The sequence below is a fragment of the Stigmatopora argus genome, chromosome 10 (genome assembly GCF_051989625.1).
Source record: "Stigmatopora argus isolate UIUO_Sarg chromosome 10, RoL_Sarg_1.0, whole genome shotgun sequence".
In the NCBI taxonomy this organism is placed as follows: domain Eukaryota; kingdom Metazoa; phylum Chordata; class Actinopteri; order Syngnathiformes; family Syngnathidae; genus Stigmatopora; species Stigmatopora argus.
This window is the reverse complement of record NC_135396.1, coordinates 16,969,382-16,992,459: the sequence shown is the minus strand read 5'-3', so window position 1 is coordinate 16,992,459 and position 23,078 is coordinate 16,969,382. Positions and strand designations below refer to the sequence as shown.

General features: G+C 40.7%; 2 protein-coding genes and 1 long non-coding RNA gene across 9 annotated transcripts in view; 1 reads left to right on the top strand and 2 right to left on the bottom strand.

The window, feature by feature from the left end:
• The window catches only part of nlk2 (nemo-like kinase, type 2), a 75,598-nt gene extending 61,187 nt beyond the window's left edge, over window positions 1-14,411 (top strand). For all 3 annotated transcript variants that reach the window (XM_077610849.1, XM_077610847.1, XM_077610846.1), the window contains 2 exons: window positions 7,896-7,989; window positions 8,244-14,411. In XM_077610849.1, coding sequence (XP_077466975.1) covers window positions 7,896-7,989; window positions 8,244-8,298 — 149 coding nt within the window. In that variant the 3' untranslated portion in view covers window positions 8,299-14,411. The remainder of the gene's footprint in view (window positions 1-7,895; window positions 7,990-8,243) is intronic.
• Window positions 1-14,914, bottom strand: part of LOC144083235 (uncharacterized) — a 28,093-nt gene extending 13,179 nt beyond the window's left edge. Inside the window, exon 1 of one of the 2 annotated variants that reach the window (XR_013303501.1) lies at window positions 8,232-14,914. This is a non-coding gene — a long non-coding RNA (uncharacterized LOC144083235). Of the gene's footprint in view, window positions 1-2,751; window positions 3,171-8,231 lie in introns of those variants that run through there. The other variant, XR_013303502.1, reaches the window with a different exon arrangement.
• A 4,255-nt stretch (window positions 14,915-19,169) lies between these two features.
• LOC144083232 (Na(+)/H(+) exchange regulatory cofactor NHE-RF4-like) overlaps window positions 19,170-23,078 on the bottom strand; it is a 53,399-nt gene continuing 49,490 nt past the window's right edge. For 2 of the 4 annotated variants that reach the window (XM_077610854.1, XM_077610855.1), the window contains exon 12: window positions 19,170-19,325. In XM_077610854.1, the coding sequence (XP_077466980.1) occupies window positions 19,296-19,325 (30 nt within the window). In that variant the 3' untranslated portion in view covers window positions 19,170-19,295. The remainder of the gene's footprint in view (window positions 19,326-23,078) is intronic. The other 2 variants (XM_077610856.1, XM_077610857.1) reach the window with 1 other exon arrangement.

Genomic DNA, 23,078 nt, shown 5'->3' with positions numbered 1-23,078 from the left:
GCATTTTTGGGCATACTCATCTCACCTGGACTCAGTGCCCTGTACATAGGGTTTCACCCGGTAGGCGAGAGGGTAGCATCCCTCTGACTTTGGGAGGGGGGACCTTTCCTGACTGTTGTTAGTGCTTATGCACCAAACAGAAGCTTAGAGTACTTAGTCTTTTAGGTCTCCTTGGAAAGGGTGCTGGAAAGTGTCCCTCCTGGGGACTCCCTCGTTCTGCTGGACAATGATGGTGAGACCTGGGAACCAGCGGGCTGGGAACCAGCGGGCTGGGACCCAGCTGCGCTTCTCAGGAACCGGCTTGACCTGGGAAATGTGAAAGATGGGGTGGGTGCGGAGGGCCGTTGGGTAATTGAGGCGCACGGGTTTATCAACTGTTAATTTCGTAGGGGCCAATGAAGTGGGGGGACAGCTTCCAGGACTCGGTCCTAAGAGGGAGGTCTCGTGTGGCCAGCCATACCTTCTGACCGATGACGTAGGCAGGTGCATGGGCACGACGGCGATTGGCCTGTCTCTGGGCACGGGTGGAAGAATGTTGTAGTGCAGTCCGGGCTTGTTCCCAGATACGGGAACATCTGGCCAGGTGTGCTTGGATGGATGGCACAGCAATATCCGCCTCCAGAGAAGGAAATAAAGGAAGTTGATAACCGAGGGAACACTCAAACAGGTTGGAACACGTTGGAAGAGGAATTAGGGTGAGAGTTGTGAGCGTATTCAACCAGGGCAGCTGGTCACTCCAGGTGGTAGGGTTGGCATGGGTGGTGCAGCAAAGTGTTGCCTCCAACTGCTGGTTGGTGCGTTCACACTGACCATTAGTCTGAGGATGATAACCAGAGGAGAGGCTCACTGTTTTGTTAAGAGCTGAACAGTAAGCAGACCAGACGTGAGAGGATAATTGGGGACCCCGGTCAGAGACGATGTCGGCAGGAATTCCATGCAGACGGAACACTTGCTGTACGAGTAGGTCGGCCGTCTCCTGGGCCTAGGGTAGTTTGTGGAGGGCGATGAAGTGTGCGGCCTTGGAAAACCGGTCAACTATGGTCAGAATGATTGTGTTACCCCGGGATTTAGGAAGACCTTTGACGAAGTTGATCGCAACGTGAGACCAGGGACGATTAGGAATCGGGAGTGGATGGAGTAGACCGGAACTTAGGTTGGTGGAGGATTAGCTGTGGGCACACACGTAGCAGACAGACACGAAGGATCGCAAATCCTCCCTTATTGTTGGCCACCAAAAGCATTGGCGTAACACTGCCAGTGAGCGTTGGTGTAACACCGCCAGTGTGCGAGCAACTCCTGGGTGGCAAGTTAGGCGGGAGGTGTGGGCCTGTTCAAACACCCTGGAATGAACTGAAGTCGGAACAAAAATGTTTTTCTGCGTAGCTTGTCTTCGATCCAGCTCAGAATCTTGGGCACTCGGACCTCGGCCTCCAGGCCAGTCCTCATACTTGCCACTACACAGGAGGGAGGTAGAATGAATGGTCAGGGTTTCCTCCTCAGAGTCTGTGGGTTGGAAAACACGGGATAATTCATTGGTTTTCCCGTTCCTAGAACCCAGGACATAAGACACAGTAAAATTAAATCTTTAAAAGAACATGGTCCACCTGGCTTGGCGAGGGTTCAGCCTCCAGGCTGACTTGATATATTTTATGTTCTTGTGGTCGATCAACACCATCAAAGGCTGACTTGTCCCTTCCAGGTGGTGCCGCCATTCCTCTAAGGCAGGGGCGGGCGGACCAGTCCGGTCTTCAAGAGCCCCCATCCGGTATGCTTTCCATATCTCCCTCCACCAACACACCTGAATCAAATAATCTGGATCGGTATCAAGCTTCTGGACAGCTTGCTGATGAGTTGATCATTTGTTTCAGGTGTGGTAGAGGAAGGAGATATGGAAATCAGACTGGATAGGGGCTCTCGGGGACTGGACTTGGCCACCCCTGCTCTAAGGCCAGCTTCACTGCGAGCAATTCCCGGTCCCCAATGCCGTAGTTGCGTTCTGCTGGAGTCAGCCTATGGGAAAATAAGGTGCAGGGATGCACCTTTCCATCCTCCAGTTTGCGCTGAGAGATGACAGCACCGACCCCTACTAACGAGGCATCGACCTCCACAATATACTGTAATTTTGGGTCCGGGTGGGCAAGGAGGGGAGCAGAGGTAAAACGGGACTTGGAGTCAACTAAAGATTCTTCCGCTGCGTCCAACCAATGGAACGGGAGTTTTGTGGACGTGCGTGCTGTGAGGGGGCGGCAATGCGGCTATAGTCCCTGATAAAACGCCTATAGAAATTTGAGAATCCCCTTTAGTGCTCTGACTCCTTCCTTCCCTTAGGCCTTCGCCACTGGGCAACAGATGCCATCTTCGTAGGGTCAATCCGCACCTCCCAGTCGACCACAACATACCCAAGAAAGGTGGTCTGCGGGACATGAAATGTGCCTTTTTCGGCCTTAACGTAAAGGCGGTTCTCCAGAAGGCGTTGCAACACCTGGCGCACATGCAGTTTGTGTTCCGTGAGACTGCGTGAAAAAATTAAGATGTCGTCCAGATACATGAATACAAAGTGGTCCAACATATCTCGAAGGACATCATTTATGAGGGACTGGAACACCGCCGGTGCATTGTGGTTATAGCCGTCTTCCATTTGTCCCCCTCCCGAAGCGGATAAGATGGTAGGCATTGCGGAGGTCCAACTTCGTAAAAATGCAGGCACTATGAAGTGGGGTAAAAGCCGAGTCGATGAGAGGCAAGGGGTACCTGCTCTTGACGGTGATTTTGTTCAGGCCTCGGTAGTTGATGCAGAGGCGCAGTGAGCCGTCCTTCTTTTCCACAAAGAAGAATCCAGCCCCGACTGGGGAGGAGGATAGGCGGATGAGACCTGCCTCTAGTGCGTCAGAGATGCAGTCCTCCAGTGCCTCCCGCTCGGGCCTGGAAGTGTTGTATCAGCCGGCCCCTAGGAAGAGTGGCACCAGGCAAAAGGTTAATGGCACAATCATAAGGGCGATGCGGTGGAAGGGCCCTAGCACGGTCCTGGCTAAAAACCTGTGCAAGGTTGTGATAACAGTCCGGCACCGTGGCTAGGTCTTCGGGGTCTTGCCTGGTAGATGACCTTGTGGGCACATGGGCTGATTGGCGACGCCTAGTGTGGCTGGACTCCAGACTGTCACCTGGGTGGAGACCTGTCGATCACCGGATTGTGTTCGCTCAGCCAAGGTAGACCCAGAACAATGGGAGTCTCTGGAAAGTCCAAGACATAAAAGCCCGCCTTCGACTGGTGGTTGCCGGATTTTTTTCCATGACAGCGCACTCATAAACGTAACAAACAAATTTAAATTAACTTGGATTAATATATACAGACACACTCAAACATACGTTTAATGTAACTTTACACAAAACTGAATTCTAATTTTGTTTTAATCTTTTTTTTTTTACCTTCGTTCTGGACGGGTTAGTTGTTTGCCACACCTCCACCCTCACGTTCGCTATCGATGGACAGTTTGCTGTTGTATTGCTTTCAAAATATTCCGAAAATGATGCACACAAATGTCCTCACAATCGGATAACGCACGACCATTTGCCAACGAGAAGCAGTCGTTTATCAGCGATCGCTCCGCTGCTCATGGGAGCATCGGGGGCGCTGGCTCGCGGCTCCCTTTTTGTAGCATCTGTGGTCGCAACCGCTTTGGACGGCGCCTATGAGAGAGTTGCGACCAGGGATGCTGTTGCGTGGAGTTGCGAGCTAGTGCCCCTGATGTTCTTATGAGCAGCGAACGAGAAGTAATATAATACTCCTCGTATTAGATAATAATAACAGGAAATGCAACAGCTGAGCTTACCCACGTATTGATTGTGGGTAATGAAGTTTTATTCTGAGAAAGAGTGCCATTGCCTATTGGCGTTGTGTGCACGAGTATACTTCATGGTACTCGGTCGCCGGTCTTTTGGTCGTCGGTGTTTTGGTCCCCCGGAAGGTTATTGATAATTACTATTTAAATCGTTGCTCAAATTCCCTAAATACAAACTGCGAATTATTATTTAGTCATACTTAATGCCCTATTAATTATTAGGCTAAAGAAAAGCTCCAAATTCCCCGTACTTTTATTGTGTTTTGTTGGAGAACTTGTTAAGACCCTGACTGACGTCCCTTCCTAAGGGGACAACTCATGTACATACAAACTCTTATACACTCACACGTCCGCTCAGTGAAACTGCTCAGGGCCATTGTTGGCTTTTATTGATGCGTAGATCGTGTTGTTTTACCTTGTTTTGTCGCCGGTCTTTTGGTCGCCCGTTGTTTGGGTCCGGGCGACCAAAAGACCGCGACCAAAAGTCCGGCGACCAAAAGACCGGCGACCAAACGACCGCACTCGATACTACATTACCCAGAAAGCCCTCTTTTTGCCCGCGCATGTGCGTTGTGCGTTTCCTGGTCGAAACTTGTCTGAATAAATCGTAGATATTGTTATACACGAAAGAGATGCGGCAAAAAAAGACAGTGCACTACAATGATAAACAGCCTCTCATGTCATGGCCACCTGGCTTGGTCGCATCTCGAAATTTTGATCGTATCGCGGGCGAATTATTCGATCGAAATTTTGTCGTACCACGCGCATGTATCACGAGGTACCACTGTAATGTATATACAGTAATCCCTCAAATATTGCAGATCATATAGACCAGACATGGCCGCGATAATCAAAAAAACGTGAAGTAGGATCACCCCTATTATTAGTACAATATGACAATAATCCCTCAAATATCGCGGATAATGTAGACCAGACATGGCCGCGATAATCAAAAAAACGGGAAGTAGGATCACCCCTATGATAACTACTATTTTACGTTTTTGCGCCTGTACAGAAATACAAGTACACCAGTATAATTATCATTTTTTTAATTTTTTCTCTAGTGAGGATAAAGCGGTTCAGAAAATGAATGCATGAATGGGTTCCTGTTAGCTTTTTAAGTTGTAAAATATTTTCTTTTGGCTTTTGTCTATCCAGCCAGCCAGTAAAGGTACAAACAAGATTATAGAAAGCTGTTGTATATACTCGCTCCTAACAGTCCCAAGTTGCACAGTGTCTATTTTTGCAAGCCACTGGTTTCGGTGGCTTCTGACCTTCATGTGTCATTATAGTAACACATTTCTCATTTGGTGCACATGTAACATTGAAATATAATTCAGAAGTAAACGATATAAAAAAATATTTCAAACTACACACATTTGGCCAATTCTGTTGCTTTTATCATTTCAGGCGGTATTCCAATTACTTCACATAGATTGGGGGATCTTAAAATAAATGAGATTAGACAACATTTTTTTTCCTGGTAATTAGGAGGAAATGGTAGCTGGAAAAAGTGCATTTTTTTTCAGCTGCATCCCAGTTCAAATGGACTGGACGTCTATTGCTTTCAATGGGAGCCAGGGGAGTGACTATGGCCTTTCTATTCAAGTAGGGCCCACTAAACAACACTAATTTAGCAGCCAACTGTATCATACTTGTACTCTCTCACCTGTCCATAAACATGACACAATGCTAAGACTATTAGCCCACCCTTTGATGGAAAACATTAAAACGCACAACGTGGGGCTAAAATTAAGAGCTCGCGCCATGAAGCTAACATTAGCATTTGGCAAGCTATATAATACATTGAGTAAGTTAGATAAAATGGGGCTAAATTGGAGAGCTAGCGCCACGAAGCCAACATTAGCATCTGGCGAGCTACGTAAAATGTTGAGTAATGGCGACAGTGTTAGCAATAGTTGTAAAATATGAAGAGAAAAGATCAAATCAAACCAAATGTCATACACTTGCCTGAGAGTGATGCAGAAATGTCTCTTTATATGTTCAGGGTCTGATGTCAGGTGTTTCCCCGTGGTATAGATTTCAATGATCACCAGCCATTAGGGTTTCTTGTTCGCCTTCAAACCTAATTGGCTACTTACAGATCCTGAGGTCACGCGAGAGTCAGATGAAATGCCAGGCTGTGTCTCATTGGCTAAGAGCATACACGGCTCCTTACAGGTGTGTGTGGCCGCAGTATTGCGAAGTGCCACATTCACACACATTTCAAACACAGATTTCTAACTTTTATCACGTTTTAGGCCAAGCGAAAAAAAAGCAACAGGAACATCAGGATAGGCCTCTGAGCTCATTCTGTTGGTGTGCTCCTCATGTCTGAGCCCCAATAAACAATAAATACGAGAGCATACTCTCACACACACACACACACTCTCTCACACACACATAAATCACGCTTTATAAGGATTATAGATCAAGGCTACTCGCGTCTGGTCAGTCAGAGCACGTTTAACTAGGTTTAGACAGCAGGGCCCTAGGTAAGATGGCTGCCGGGACCTCGGTAAGATGGCTGTGCCCCCAGCGAGCAGTGACGGGAACGTGAGTTTTTTCACGTTTTATGCAAGATTTTTTTTCTTGAATTTCATTCATAGACGTCAAAATAAATTTAGTTTGGTGTTTTATCTGTTTATCTTTTCTCTACGTATTTTGAAATAAACGAAAGTATCGGCCGCATTCGCTTGCGTCATGACGTCACAGTGCTCCTTAGATACTTAATATAAAATAAAATACTCTGATAGACTGAAGCCGTGAAGTGTTGAAGGATGACAGTACTGTGATCCTTTTCACTTCACGGGTTCAGCTTTCGCGGCTTCACTACATCGCTGATTTTTTTCTGAGGTTTATAAAAGTTCATAAAAATATCTAAATCTACACTGAAACTCTCAACCGGAAGACAGAAAAAATAGTGGAAGTCAAGGCACTGCTTCATCTCTCAGCTGAAGAAAGAATATACAATATAGAGAGAATGGGTGCACCAAATATCACCGTTGAAAATGCCTCCTAAATATTGACGTTCCTTGATATGCTAAAGGCGTAGCATGCCATTGCGGCATAAATTGCGTTCTTTTCTAAATAATTCAGCTGGGAGGAATTTTGTTAATGGGGTCCCCTGTGCGGTTAAAAGTGAGACATGGGAAGTGAACGCATTTGCCCTCTACAGATGTGCGTGTTGTGGCGATTTGTATGCTGGGAATAAAAATTCTCGTGAGGTGAAGAGGTCTGAGATATAGCGGCTGGTCTCTCCGACCAGGTTGCCGTGCTCATGTTGCAATGACCGTTTTTCTCCATGAAGCACTGCCGCTTTCGCTTGGCCAGCTGCTCGCACATGCCTTTGTTCACCGCCCAAAGCTCGGATCTTCCGAGGAGCAGAAATGCAAATTCTCGTGTGGACTAAGACACCCCGCCTCCGACTTCGACTCTTAAAAAAAATGAACCAGCCTTACGATGGATTTACATAACGAGAGGGGTTCAACACACTGCATGGAGCCCCTTGGAAGGAGACTGATGCCAAGATTGATGGACCCATTGAATTTGGCAATCGTCTTGACAGTGTCAAAACAACAGCAATATTTGTACAAGAAAAATGCCTCTCGAATCTGACAGAGGACTTGGACTAAAGCTCTAAAAACATCTTTTTAAATTATTTAAATCAAGCGGGGAGGAACTATTTTCACTGTGTTACCGTACTTAGGGTTCACATTTTTTTAATTTATAGATTGTTTAGATATTAATACATTATATAGTCTTTTTATATGCCTGTAACTGTGAAATTTAATTAATACACTTCTTGATAATTGGACTTGTGTACTTGTATTTTCGCAAAGGGGCAAAAACATGTAGTATGCTATGTAGTATTAGGGGTGATCCTACTTCGCGGTTTTTCGATTATCGCGGCTATATCTGGTCAACATTATCCGTGAAAAATGAGGGAAGTATATGACGTTTCAGATTTCAGGATCTTGACTACTGGTTTCACCAACTTTGACAAAGAGGGAGCGGTACAGTTTCTCAATCACTTTGTATCTCTTTTCTCCACAGAGATCATCCATCAGTTCATTTTGGAGCAGCAAAAAGGGAGTCGGGTACCACTCTGCATTAACCCTCTGTCAGCTGCATTCAAGAGCTTTATCAGGTGGGCTACACTAGAATATTTGCTTCCAACAACATTTACTTGCAGCATTGTTATAATTTCAAATTTAATCTATACAAACTTTTTATTTGAGTGTTTGCTGATATCGAGTCTAAATCTTGGCCATTGGTTAAGTCTGTCCAAATGGTTTCTTGTGATATTTGTGGAATCAAAGGCCTGCGACCTAAGCAAAGATGCAGTATGTCTTATACACATTTCTAATATTAACTTCACCCATGTCTCACCTGCTCTCTCAGTTCCACAGTGGCTCAGCCATCTGAAATGCCTCCTTCTCCACTTGTCTGGGAATAGCTGCTGTAGTGAGTGTGGTCATCTTTGCCAACTGTGAAGATGCTCAAATGGAATCATAAAAGCATCGCAATGTCTTTTTTAATCTGGGTAGCTTTTCACTGGATAGATCATTTAAACCCAAAGTTCGGCAGGTCACATATTAAAAATAAGGAGGGGAAAAAATCCACTAACTTTATGCGGGTGAACTAGAAGGTTGCAAAAGCTCTTTAGGCTCAATGTATCATCCTCAAGGATAACATTTAACATCACTCTGGTCCATAGTGAAGTACATCTGTTTTTATGTACTGTAAATATTTTAAAAATGAATTGTATTTGAAAAATGTGCTTTTCATTAGCTGTGAGTATGGCTTTTCCCCCATGACAAGTGTTTTAAAGTATAGCTGTCTTTCCTTCGACTCTGTTGATTTAACAAATTGGCATGAAATGCAACTTATTTGAGACAATCGATTATAGCTGCACCATAACATTTAAATGAATGTATTTGTTCTTCATTTTTATAGGACAATGATTTAGATCAGGGGTGTCAAACCAATTCCGCCGAGGGCCGCAGTGGGTCCTGGTCTTTGTTCCAACCAATCCAGTGCCGACATTTTAACCAATCAGGTGTCTTCTAAAATAAGTAGCACCTGACTTTAATTAACTGATTACACTTGCAAAAGGTATCCTCTTGTTGAGTTGGAATGAAAACCTGCACCCACTGCGGCCCTTTGAGGACCGGTTTGACACCCCTGATTTAGATGCAATAATGAATATCCTGACAGTTGGAATAAGGGTTTCTTACTTCCTGTTATTCCTATATACATTTTTTCAGGTATTCACTATTATTTACCAAATAATTTAAGACACTCTCGCTAAAATGTGGAAAATGGGCGTGCTGTTGGATTTTAGGCCAATTTTAAATGAAGCATTGTTGAAATGAACAAATTGTTTTGACAAATGTGACTATTTTGGGGGGTTTAAGTCTTCCACTCTGCCCATCAAACACAGTATTTGTATCTGTTTTCAGAGAAAATATTCTGAATTATCACATTTCAAATGTGAGGTAGATTTTAGAAATGTTATTCATTTTAATATGTTTGACCTTTTACACTTAAAGTACACAGTATATATGCTGTTTCACATGCAATTGAAAAGATGTATGCAAAAAATTGTGAAAGCCACATACAAATATAATTTTCTTTTAAATTGCTCATGATACCAGCATGCTGGTATGCTTAATTAATCATACTTTGTGACCTGTCTAAGTAAAGAGGCCAATTGCAGAACATTTGGCATTTACAAAAAAGCCAGAACATGCAAATTCTTGTATTTATTTTTAAAGCAGGGGTGTCCAACCTCTGTGGGGCAACTGATGCCTAGTTTTTATTGGCCCAGAGTAATTTAAAAAAAAAAAAGTGTAAGATGTCATTATTTTGTTTAACATAAATAAACTTCGCTATAAACAGTGCCTTGTGAAAGTATTCGACTCCCCTAAAACTTTTCAACCTTTCCCCACATTTCAGGCTTCAAACATAAATACATAAAATTTACACTTTTTGTCAAGAATCAACAAGTGGGATACCCGTAAAGTGGAACAAAATTTATTAGATATTTTATACTTTTATTTAAAAATAAAAAACTGAAAAGTGGGGCTTGGAATATTATTCGGCCTCTTGACCTCCAATGAGCAAAATCACTCCAGATGTTCAATGAGAATCTCTGAATGATCCAATGTTGACTAATGATGATAAATAGAATCAACCTATGTGCAATCATGTCTCCGTATAAATGCACCTGCTCTGTGATAGTGTCAGGATTCTGTTTAAAGTGCAGAGAGCATCATGAAGACCAAGAAACACACCGGGTGGGCTCGAAATACTGTTGTGGAGAAGTTTAAAGCCGGATTTGGATATAAAAACATTTCCCAAGCTTTAAACATCTCGAGGGGCACTGTGTATGCAATCATATTGAAATGGAAGGAGGAGTATAAGACCACGGCAAATGAAACAAGACCCAGCCGTCACTCTAAACTTTCACCTCGATCAAGTAGAAGACTGATCAGAGATGCAGCCTAGAGGCCCATGATCACTCTGGATCAACTTCAGAGATCTGCTGAGGTTGGGAGAGTATGTCAATAGGACAACAATCACTCGTACTCGGCACAAATCTGGCCTTTATGTAAGAGTGACAGGAATACACCCATTTCATTTCTCAAAGATATCCGTATAAATTTTGCCACAAGCCACTTGGGAGACACACCAAACATGGAAGAAGATGCTCGTTTCGGATGAAACCAAAAATCGAACTTTTTGGCCACAATAGAAAATGATATTTTTGGTGTAAAAGATACACACTGAACACACCACCTCCAGTGTCAAACATGGCAGACTCGTGGTTTGGGCCTGCTTTTCTTTAGCGAGGACAGGGAACATGGTTAAAATTGATGGAAAGATGAATAGAGCCAAATACAGGACCATTCTAGAAGAAAACCTGTTGGGAGTCTGCAAAAGACCTGAGACTGGGATGGAGGGTTATCTTCTAACAGGACAATGATCCAAAACATGAAGCCAAATCTACAATGGAATGCCTCACACATAAACGTGTCCAGATGTTAGAATGGCCAAGTCAAAGCCCAGAGCTGAATCCAATCGAGAATCTGTGGACAGAGATATTTTCACAAGGCACTGTATAAAATGTATTGTTACAAACTGAGCTATCATGCTTGTCTGTTATGCACAGTTTGTTTCAGTCGTGTAAATATATATAATTTATATTATGTATGGTTCGTGTTTTTTTCTCAATATTCTTATACCTCTTGAATTTTTTTTTTCTTGCATCCCTTATTTCATTCACTGACATTCTTCGTTATAAATATTATATTGATTTCGACTGGGAGGGCTGACATTGAGTGATCATTTTTAATGCCATTGACGGCGATAGACATCCAGTCCAATTTGATCCGGGGGCTGGCAGCGATTGAACAATTGCTGCCTTGCCTCCCAGTCAATATGAATTGGACAATGGCAGCCAATGCCTTAAGACTTAAAAATATATACGTATTAAAACCTGATCTTTTTTTTAATTCTATTCCACTCCTCTGTTCAACAGATGAAAATGGAAGGATTTTTCTCCAGAATCTTTCCTTTGGATAAAAGGTTTAGACACCCCTGGTTTAATGTGACATTTTCATTCCTAAAATTCTATTATTTCTCTATTTTGTGGGTTTTTAAATTAACGGGTAGGAAAAATATTGTCAGTTTGGATTCTAACATAACAGAATTCTTACGAGGTGTTGAGAATTTCTCTAACAGTTTTTCAAAATGTTCCTCAACGAAAGCATTCCCCGTGTAATCATGTTCTGGGTGGTTTTTAATCACCATTCCAAAATTCACTGCTTACCAGTCCGTCTCATTGCAACCAGTCCTTTTGTAAATATGACGAAATAATGAAAATTTGTTGATTTGTAACCAACACAAGCGAAGGCCAGTGGGATAGAACTGAAATGCTCACAAAATCTTCTTCCCTTGAAGTCAAAGACAAAAAGTGATGTAGCAGATTTTCTTTTGAACAAATTCATTAGGTCCCTTTATTAAGAAAAATCAGTCACGTAGAACTCGTGACCGGACGTTTCGTCGACAGATGTTTGGTCGACGGACAGTTCGTCGAACGGACGTTTGGTCGACGGATTCGCTGCCGGACATTTCGTCGAACGGACGTTTCGTCGTCGCTGGGTTCACTTGCTCTCAAAATTATAATCATGAGAGTGAGAGTTTGTAATTGCATTGACAATGTAAGAGCATTAATATCTTAATATCTAATATCAAAGTTATCAATAAGTTGCGTGTTATTGGCGTGTGTGTACATGTTATTCGTCGCCGGATTCGCTCGCTCGCCCCGCCCCCGGAGTCGCTCGTATTGGAGTGTGTGTACATGTTTTTCAAACTACGGCCCGCGGGCCATATACGGCCCGTTAGGCTTATTAATCCGGCCCGCCGACGTTGTCCAAATTATAGTAAAAATCAATGACCTCATTCATTTCCCTTTCCCCTGCAATACAGCTCATCACTCTCAATTTAAAGACTGCTTTCTTTCGTTGAATAATATGTTCTTAATGTTGAAAGTACATTTGAAAATAAATTTTTACCTTCAGTTATGTCTTTTTTCTTATATTTCAATCCCCAGGTTTGATAAATTACATTGCGTGTCCAAATGCTGTCAAAATTTAGTATCCATTCTGGCCCGCAAGTCAAAAAGTTTGCCCACCCCTGGCATAGACAAACTTGCCTCTTTTATACTATTATTGTCCCAAATTAAACACTATCAATAAGATGCCATTCAAAAAGTTTGCTCACCCCTGGTATAGACAAACTTGCCTCTTTTATACTATTATTGTCCCAAATTAAACACATTATCAATAAGATGCCATTGACGGCGGTAGATGTCCGATTCATGTTGACTGCTGCGTTATATATCCACTTGATGGAGCTCTAATAACAGAAATAGCATCTGCACCTCAGTCAACATGAATTGTCAATGCAATTACAAACTCACTCTCTCTCATGATTATAATTTTGAGAGCGAAAGATTACCTGGTTGATCGCTTTCAACAGTAAACTCTGTCTCTATTTCTCTCTCTCTCTCACTCTTTCTCTCTCTCTCTGTCTCTCTCTCTATTTCTCTCTCTCATGATTATATATTTTGAGAGCGAGCGAACCCGGCGACGACGAAATGTCTGACGGCAAATCCGTCGACCAAACGTCTGTTCGACCAAACGTCCGTTCGACGAACTGTCCGTCGATCAAACGTCTTTCGTTGTTTTGTATGTTTATTAGTCCTGTATAACAGGACAACAGGGAGGGAGACCTTTCTGAATTTGAATTCCCAATTTTCAACTTCACTATTCTCAAAGGCCAATAACCTACGATGAAGTTATCATTTTTGCTGAGACATTCTTGCTGAAGAACTGGCCAAGTGAGGCAGGCGAGATTCAGTCTTCCCTTATAAATTGCCTATTTTGAAACTTATCTTATATTCTTGTTCTTAAGATTGATAAATGGAGACTTGTCATCAAGTTCTTATTCTCTGAACATTGTAATTGGCGTGCATGAATATATCAGCATATACTATCAACTAGTGCTTGAATAATGGGTTGTCTTTATGTAAAGTGCATAGACAGGAAATAAGTAGCATATTGTTTTTTTTTGTTTTATAATGGTAAAACAATTCTGACGTCTGCACAGATCCCCTTCATTCTTGTGCACTGTATCCAGAAAAATAGCTTTTAAGTAAATTATTTAATATATTTTTAGAATTATTTTCTATACTGTTCTTGTCCTAAGGCATGCATTTTTGTAACACCTCAAAATGATGGTTATGTATATATGTGAAATAGAGAAGCTAATATACACACCTACCTAAAATGTACCACTGTATAGAAATTGTATTAGCCTGCACATTTTTAAGGCTGTCAAGTTCAGTTTATTTTTAAAACTTGCATACTAATGTATATATTTTCTTTCTTTTTACCCTGCAATTAGATAATCTAGATGACAAACAGTGGAATACTCATTAGTGTCAACTGTATGTTGTGTGTACAGCAGATTTGTAGATGATTATGAGAAGCCTTGTTTTGTTATCGATGTTCACTCTCACTTCAGCAACAATGTGTGAATATGTACAGAAAGGAAAGGATTCACTGTGTTGGGTTCTACCTTTTGAGCTCTCTAACTTGGTTTTGTTTACCTCTGCGTTCATAGAAATGAATGTCCATTTGCTCTTTTATATGGAAATGATTCAATCTATGACCTCATCTCATGTTCTACGTGACAAAACATTCAATTTTAAATTCAATTATAATCTCTTCAAATGGTATATGTGAAATTTTCTATCAATAGCCAAGGATTTTACTGACTGTTAGTTTGTTCTACATCTGTAATATTGGTAAAGACCAAATGCATTTTGGCAAGGTTGAATTACATGTTCAAACCTTGGCGTTAAGGAGGAAAATGGATATAGGACATAACCATGACAATTCAAATGTGTATTTTGCAACACATGCTGATGTAAAGAAGTGAAGAAGTTTCAAGGCAATTAAAAAGTATTTGAGAGGTGCTAGAAGTGATTGAATGAATGAATTGGATGTCTTTTGTTTTCTTTTTTCAATTCTATCTTCTATTTAATTTACCCCAATTACACATTGTTTTAATTAATTTTTAAAGTTTTAATTAAAAATGTTTAGAATCATTCAATAATTCCATTTGTTTGAAACTCCCTTTTTTGTCCTTCACAACATACACGTGGGCAACACTATTTACAATTAAATGTTCTGGCATAGTCCGTCTTGAAAATGGCTTTAAATCAACACAACAATATATTTGCTTGTGCAGCTAGCTCCAGATACTGTTTGGTAGTTCTGGCTAATGACTAGCCAATCAAAGTTGGTGAAAGCGATGACGTATCCCTACGCCTGCGACAAGGCATCGTGGTGTTGCCAACTTGAAATCTTAAAACAACAGTCTTATCGACGCTTGTTCAATGCAGCAGAGCCTGCAGAACTGATTGTGAAGGCCTTGAGGCAGATTTCTGACCCTGGCAACAAATAATGGCTGTGTGTGATTTAAATGCTTCAATATAAAAACACACATTTGGAAGCAGTGCAACCAGGGGGGAAAGCAATGAAAGGAAGATAACAGACAATTTGGAATTATTTAATAAGTATTGATGGACAAAATATAATATATGATTCAGATATTTCTTAGGTCAGCAGAGAAGGCCTTGAAGGCCCGGGCGGCCCGCCACTGGTGTTTATATATATATATATATATATATATATATATATACAGTGGTACCTCGTCATACGACCGCTCGTCATACAAAATGCTCGTCTTACGGGGGAAATTTCGATCAAATAATTCGCCCGTTATGCGGTCAAAATTTCGTGATGCGACCAAGCCAGGTCTTTTTTGCATATCTTTCGTGTATAACAATATTTACGAGCACGGAACTAATTAATTCCGACGAGTTTCTCATACGACCAGGAAACGCACAACGCGCATGCAAAAAGAGGGCTTTCTGGGTAATGAAGTATACTCCTGCACACATCACCCATAGGCAATGGCAACCTTTCTCAGAATAAAACTTCATTACCCACAATCACTACGTGGGAAGCTCAGCTATGTCATTTCCTGTTATTCTTTCTTAGGAAAGGTCCCGCGATCGTTCCTTAAAGACTATTTCTCGTTGGCAAGTGGTCGTGCGTTATCCTATTGTGAGGACATTTGTGTGCATCATTTTGGGAATATTTTGAAGGCAATACAACAGCAAACAGTCCACCGATAGCGAACGTGAGGGCGGAGGCGTGGCAAACCGCCAACCCGAAAAACGAAGGTAACAAAAGATTACAACAAAATTAGAATTCAGTTTTGTGTAAAGTTACATTAAACGTATGTTTGAGTGTCTGTATATGTTAATCCAAGTTAATTTAAATTTGTTTGTTTCGTTTACGAGTGCGTTGTCGTGGAAAAAAAAAGGAACCCCCCGCCCACACCCCCAAACGTCTCTGTCTCCCGTCGGCGAAATCTGCCCAATTTTAGTTAGATTAAACACATTTTATTACTATTAAACCACTAGTTATGTGTTACTTTGTTAATAGATGGCGAATTAGAAGAAATAAAACATTTTTTCCAATCCAATATCCTGTTTTTGGTGTTTTTTCAGAGGGCTGGAACGAATTAATTTGTTTTCCATTCATTTCAATGGAAAACGTCCGCTCGAGTTACGAGAATCTCGTCATACGAGCTCAGTTCCGGAACGGATTAAGCTCGTATCTCGAGGTACCACTGTGTATATATGTGTGTATATATATATATATATATATATATATATATATATATATATATATATATATATATATATCAAGGCCTTCTCTGCTGGCCTAAGAAATATCTGAATCATATATTTTGTCCATCAATACGTACTTATTATTCCAAATGGTCTGTTAGCTTCCTTTCATTGCTTTTCCCCCTGGTTGCACTGCTTCCAGATGTGTGTTTTCATATTGAAGCATTTAACCAATCACATTTCAACCATTATTTGTTGCCAGATCAGATCTGCCTCAAAGCCTTCACAATCAGTTCTTGCGGGCTCTGCTGCATTAAACTAGACTGTTGCTTTTAACCAATCAGATTTCAAGTTGGCAACCCCACAATGATTTTTCATAGGCGTTAGCATTTTGCTGGCTGGGGCATGTCATTGCTTTCACAAACTATGATTGACTAGTAGGCGGGCCAAAGCAGTACCGAGGCAGCCGAGATCGCAAACTCCACCCACTATGGCCGACAGAAGCAAAAACAAATAGATTCTTTTTGCTCACAAAGCTATTTTCCAGACGGATTTTTTTAGGAAAAAAATGGACATCATTAAGAAAGGGTGGTCAACTCCGAAGCTAGCAAGCCTGTTACAGCCGGGAAAATGGTGTGTGGGGCACTTTCAGCGCGCTAACTTAGCTCCACAAGCAAATAGTATATTGTTGTGTTGATTTAATGCTATTTTCAAAACGGACTATGCCGGAAATATGACAGGACAGGCTCGACTTTCATCATTAGCTTCGATGGCGATAGGAAAGAAGGTAGAAAGAAAGGAGGATGGATATTGTGTAAAAAGGATTTTTGGTGAGTAAAATTACAAATATGGCTATATTCCTAAATAATATTTCAATTGTGGGCCAAGTTCTGATATCTGAAAAGCTCCAGTGTTTGTATTTAAGCTCCAGTGTTTGTATTTAATCACAAAATGCTGCTAGGAAGTGGATTTTACCCCAGTTTAATTTTTGGCGTTTCACCATTGACGTCCATCGCTGTCTTTTCCCGGGAAAAATCACCCCCCTGGCCTGGTTGTAATGTCTCAAAAGCTCCAGTATTTGTATTCAATCAATAAATGATGCTAGGAAGTGGATTTTACCTAATTTTAGTGCATTTTTTGTCATTTCACGTATGGACGTATCGACGTTCATCGCTGTCTTTTTACCGGGGAAATGATACTCCGGGCCCGGTTCTGATGTCTAAAAAGCTCCAGTATTTGTATTTAATCAATAAATGCTGTTTTTGGCTGGATTTTACCCCATTTTCGGGCAATGTTTGCCCGTACGCCATTGACGTTCATCGCTGTCTTTTCCCGGGAAAATCACCCCCTGGCCTGGTTTTAATGTCTGAAAAGCTCCAGTATTTGTATTTAATCATGAAATGCTGCTAGGAAGTGGATTTTACCCAATTTTTGTGCATTAATTTTTTGATTATTTTTTATGTGTCGCAGCTGTAGCTGCAGTAGAGGTTTCATAGCCATAAAATAGTTTTTGAGGGTTGGATTGATACGTTGAAGGCGCTACCAGAAAATGCACCGGCCGCCACTGATATATATATATATATATATATATACATACATATATATATTTCTATGTATGTGTGTTTGTGTGTGTGTCTCTACGTGTGTGGGTGTATGTGTGTGTGCGCGTGTGTGGGTATGTGTGTGTGTATATATATATATATATATATATATATATATATATATATATATATACACACACACACATACCCACACACGCGCACACACGTGTGTATATATATATATATATATGTGTATATATATATATATATATGTGTATATATATATATATATATGTGTATATATATATATGTGTGTATATATATGTATACATATATATGTGTATATATATGTGTTTATATATGTGTGTATATATATATATATGTGTATATATATGTACAGATGCTCCCCTACTTACGAACATTCGAGTTACGAACAACGGTACATACGAACATGTCTGCGCATAGTTTTTTTTTCCCTTTTTTTTTTTCTCCAAGATGGTGCCGTCACGCGGAAGCCGGTGACAGTAGCTCTGTATATTCTTATGTTTTTCGTGTTTTACAGCCCTTCTATCTTTTTTTAAATTACATTTTAATATTTCTTAATACATTCCTCTTTACTTTACTTTGTACTTTATACTTTGTACTTGAATGTTTTTACAACTTTCTCTGTTCTGTGAGCCTGGCTTCTTTTGGCTACTTCTTGTAGTGCTTCTTTCTGCCACTAATACCGACGCCTGGCGCTGTGAGAGCTCACCCAGCATCCACCTTCCTCTGCCCAGTTCGTTGCAGTGCGTAAGTGCGTGAACGTATCTCCAGTGCGCAAAGAACATTTTTATCATTAAATATCTCGTGCATCCATTATTCAATATGGTTGGTGAAAAGCGAAAGGCTTCTAGTGAGGGTAGTAGTGCAAGGAAGAGAAGAACATAATGTCATGGCTCTCTTGAGTTTTCAGTTATTTCTACAACTCAGATTTTTCTCTGATAGAGTGATTGGAACAGATGCTTGTTTGTCACAAAAAACATTCATGAAGTTTGGTTCTTTTATGACTTTATTATGGGTGAACAGAAAAAAAGTGATCAAATCTGCTGAGTCAAAAAATATACAGCAGCGCTAATATTTGGTAACCTGTCCCTTGGCCATTTTCACTTCAATTAGGCACTTTTGGTAGCCATCCACAAGCTTCTGGTTGAATCTTTGAGAGCCATGACATTATGTTCTTCACAAGTGTATGTAAACTTTTGACCACAGCTGTATTTATATATATTAGAGTCTTAAGTGCGCCCTATCGGTGTGAAAATACGGTATGCATATTATTTTCACACCGATAGGGCGCACTTTTATATATATATATATATATATATATATATATATATATATATATACACGTATATATATATATATATATATATATATATATATATATATATATATATATATATATATACGTATATATATATATATATATAATAGTATTTATACTACATATTTACATTATTTACACAATTTTTATTGAAGTGTGCATTAAAATCTTTATTTCACTATGATCTTTCAGCTTGATAAAACTTCTCAGCCAAAATCTTCTTTAACCATCAGCAAATGTTTTGCCTGTATTGGCTGACTTCATCTGCTCTGTTTTCACAAAACAGCATCACCAAATCTTTGGGGCTACACAAAACAGTAAAAATAGATGTATTAGTTTTGATCCTTAAAAGCCTCACATTGAGCATTTGCCCATTTTAATTGTAAACTTTGATTCAGTTCATTTGTTAAAAATGTTACCTTCATTTCTATTAAATGTTTCAACTACACGATTCATAACACGATTGAACAGAAATAATACATTAATTAAATTAAAACGTTTACTCATACAGAGGAGCCACTACTTACAAAATTAATGGTTCCAGAAGTGGTTTTGGAACTTGGACTTTTCTTAAGTAGAAGGATATTTTATGTTGAAAAAATATAATTAATTCAATTTTCTTTAATACTACCCCCCAACCCCCTTCAAAATGATCAAAGTATACCAATGTTTTATGAAATATGTATGAAAAAAAAGAAAAGGATTTCTTAAGACAATAAAATGCAAAGAAATTTTCCCATGGTGTGGAATTGAGTGGCAGATCATTAAATATATTGCTAGATCGACAAAGAAGTCGCCAGCAAGGTTAGGTTTTACTCATTTATTATAGAACGTGAAGAAACAACACGGTTAGTCTTCGGCGTAGCTCATGCCAACAACATTGAACTAAACAAATCCACAACCATTACATCCACGTCTTCTCTCTTTCTCATCATTTACACTAATAACAGCATACAAATACAAACTCAATATCGAGTCATATTTGCGGCCAAACGTATACACGCACGTAAACACACAACTTAACCTCCTTACTACCAGTAGTTCAAATTTGTCCTCTGTCGAGGACATTTTCCAACCTAAATATCTCCCACCCAGTCTATCCAATCATTAACTCCTTTTGTGCTCTATAGAGGACATTCAGAGCTTTCCAATGATACCTTTTGAAGTACGTATTCCAATTACTTCACATAGATTGGGTAAATTTCAAAATAAATGTGATTGGACAGCATTTTTTCCTGGTAGTCAGGAGGTTAACTTGGATTGGATTGGATAACTTTATTCATCCCGTATTCAAGAAATTTCATTGTGGCAGTAGCAAGAAGGTGAACGTGAAATAATGTTACGCACACTCAGAAAAAAAATCAAGAAACAACTTCGTGATGAACGAGGGAGGAAGACACACGAATCTGGAAGACAGTGCCGGCTGGAACTGATCAGTCATTGTCCCGAGGAAAGAAAAGTGCCCAATCCGGAGCTTTTGGTCGGACGGTCACGCTCATGCTCTGCTGGGGGTCACTACCCAGACCAGTACAGCTATGATGTCTGCCCGGAGCCCGCTATTTTTGGGCCGGGCTGCCTTGGAGCTCTGTCGGCTCACCTGAACAGGGCCTACGCTGGCTCTAGCTAGCATAGACCTGCATACAGCGCGCTAAACTTGTTTCTGGCATGGAGACGCAGCTTCACGGAGCCACTGGGAGGCCAGGGGAGGTGTATTTACGTTTCGGGGGGGATGTTTGATTTCATCTAATGTTTAGTAACTTTGGACAGTTCTTCGTATCTTGGAACAAAGTGTTTCCCTTCAAAGTCTTTCGTGACCTGAAAACCCTTCTGATAGGGTAATCCTTAGGTATTTCCAAATTCACAATAAAAGAAGCATCTGAAGTCACATCTTTATTTAATTCTTGCAAGAAGAGAATACATCCATCCGCGCTCCGGTCAGGATTATTCTAACAACTCGAGGTCTCTCTCGCTAATTTATTCATAAGATTTTAACGCCATGCCCCACAGAAGTCTAAACAACTTTAGAGTCTCATAACAATTTATCACAGTCATCAAAACAATGTCTGTCGAATCTTCCCAATAGCGCTTGTTGTGAAACCATCTTCCAAAGCCGAAACAGTTCCACAGTTCCCAAGAGTGCTTGTTGTGAAACCATCTTCCTGGCCAAGGCCATTCCCAGTCCTCTTGATGCGAACCACAGTCATTACTTTTGCAAGAGATGTATTAAAATGGCCTTTGTATTAATTTGTCTTTTATTAATTTGCCTTTGTCAATCACTCTTCGTTGCAAGCACATATAATATAATAATATTGATACACATCTATAATAATGACAAACCTAACACCTTTGTACTTAGACGTACCACTGTTACTTAAAATGTATTTGGTCGTAACCAATAGCTCATCTCAATACTTTATGTACCCTTTGTTGGCAATAACAGAGGCCAAGGTTTTCTGTAACTCTTCACAAGCTTTTCAAACACTGTTGCTGGTATTTTGGCCCATTCCTTCATGCAGATCTCTAGATCAGTGATGTTTTGGGGCTGTCGTTGGGCAACACAGACTTTCAACTCCCTCCACAGATTTTCAATGGGGGTGAGATCTGGAGACTGGCTAGGCCACTCCAGGACCTTGAAATGCTTCTTGTGAAGCCACTCCTTTGTTGCGCTGGCTGGCTGGTGTGTTTGGGATCATTGTCATGCTGAAAGACCCACTCACGTCTCATCTTCAATGTCCTTGCTGATGGAAGGAGATTTTCACTCAAAATCTCCCGATACATGGCCCCATTCATTCTTTCCTTTACACAGATCAGTCGTCCTGGTCCCTTTGCAGAAAAACAGCCCCAAAGCATGATGTTTCCACCCCCATGCTTCACAGTGGGTATGGTGTTTTTCGCATACAGTTCAGTATTCTTTGTCCTCCAAACACAAGAACTTGTTTTTCTACCAAAAAGTTCTATTTTGGTTTCATCTGACCATAATACATTCTCCCAGTCCTCTTCTGGATCATCCAAATGCTCTCTAGCGAACCGCAGACAGGCCTGGATGTGTACTAGCTTCAGCAGAGGGACACATCTGGCAGTGCAGGATTTGAGTCCCTGGGGCGCATTGTGTTACTGATAGCAGCCTTTGTTTACTGTGGTCCCAGCTCTCTGTAGGTCATTCACTAGGTCCCCCAGTGTGGTTCTGGGATTTTTGCCCACCGTTCTCGTTATCATTTTGACGCCACGGGGTGAGATCTTCCATGGAGCCCCAGCTCGAGGGAGATTATCAGTGGTCTTGTATGTCTTCCATTTTCTAATAATTGCTCCTACAGTTGATTTCTTTAGACCAAGCATTTTACCTATTGCAGATTCAGTCTTCCCAGCCTGGTGCAGGTCTACAATTTTGTCTGTGTCCTTCAACAGCTCTTTGGTCTTAGCCATAGTGGAGTTTGGAGTGTGAGAGACTGAGGTTGTGGACAGGTGTCTTTTATACCGATAATGAGTTAAAACAGATGCTATAATACAGGTAACGAGTGGAGACCTTGTTAGACCTCGTTAGAAGTTAGACCTCTTTGACAGCCAGAAATCTTGCTTGTTTGTAGGTGACGAAATACTTATTCTAATTTGGAAATAAATTCTTTAAAAATCAAATAATATTGTTTTCTGTATTTTTTTCCACATTCTGTCTCTCAAGGTCTCTCTAATCTTTTCAAGTAGGAGAACTTGCACAATTGGTGGTTGACTAAATACTTTATATACCTTATATTTGCCCCACTGTACACGTTTCTTTTCTTTTCCACAATGATGGTCAATGATGGTCCTCTAGGTATTTCTTCTTCTTCCGGACTTGAGTTTGATAGTGAGTTGGACTGATATCGAAGGTTATGTTTAGTAAGTAATATACGTTTCATTAACAAACACGATTAAGCCGACTGTACAGCATTTTATTGTTACTATAATGCACAACGATTGTTATCGGTCTCTGAACAAATATATTTCTCCCCCACATCTTTTCCCGGGAAAATCAAGAAAAGAAGGAACAAAGGAGGATGGATATTGTGTACAGTTTAAAAGGA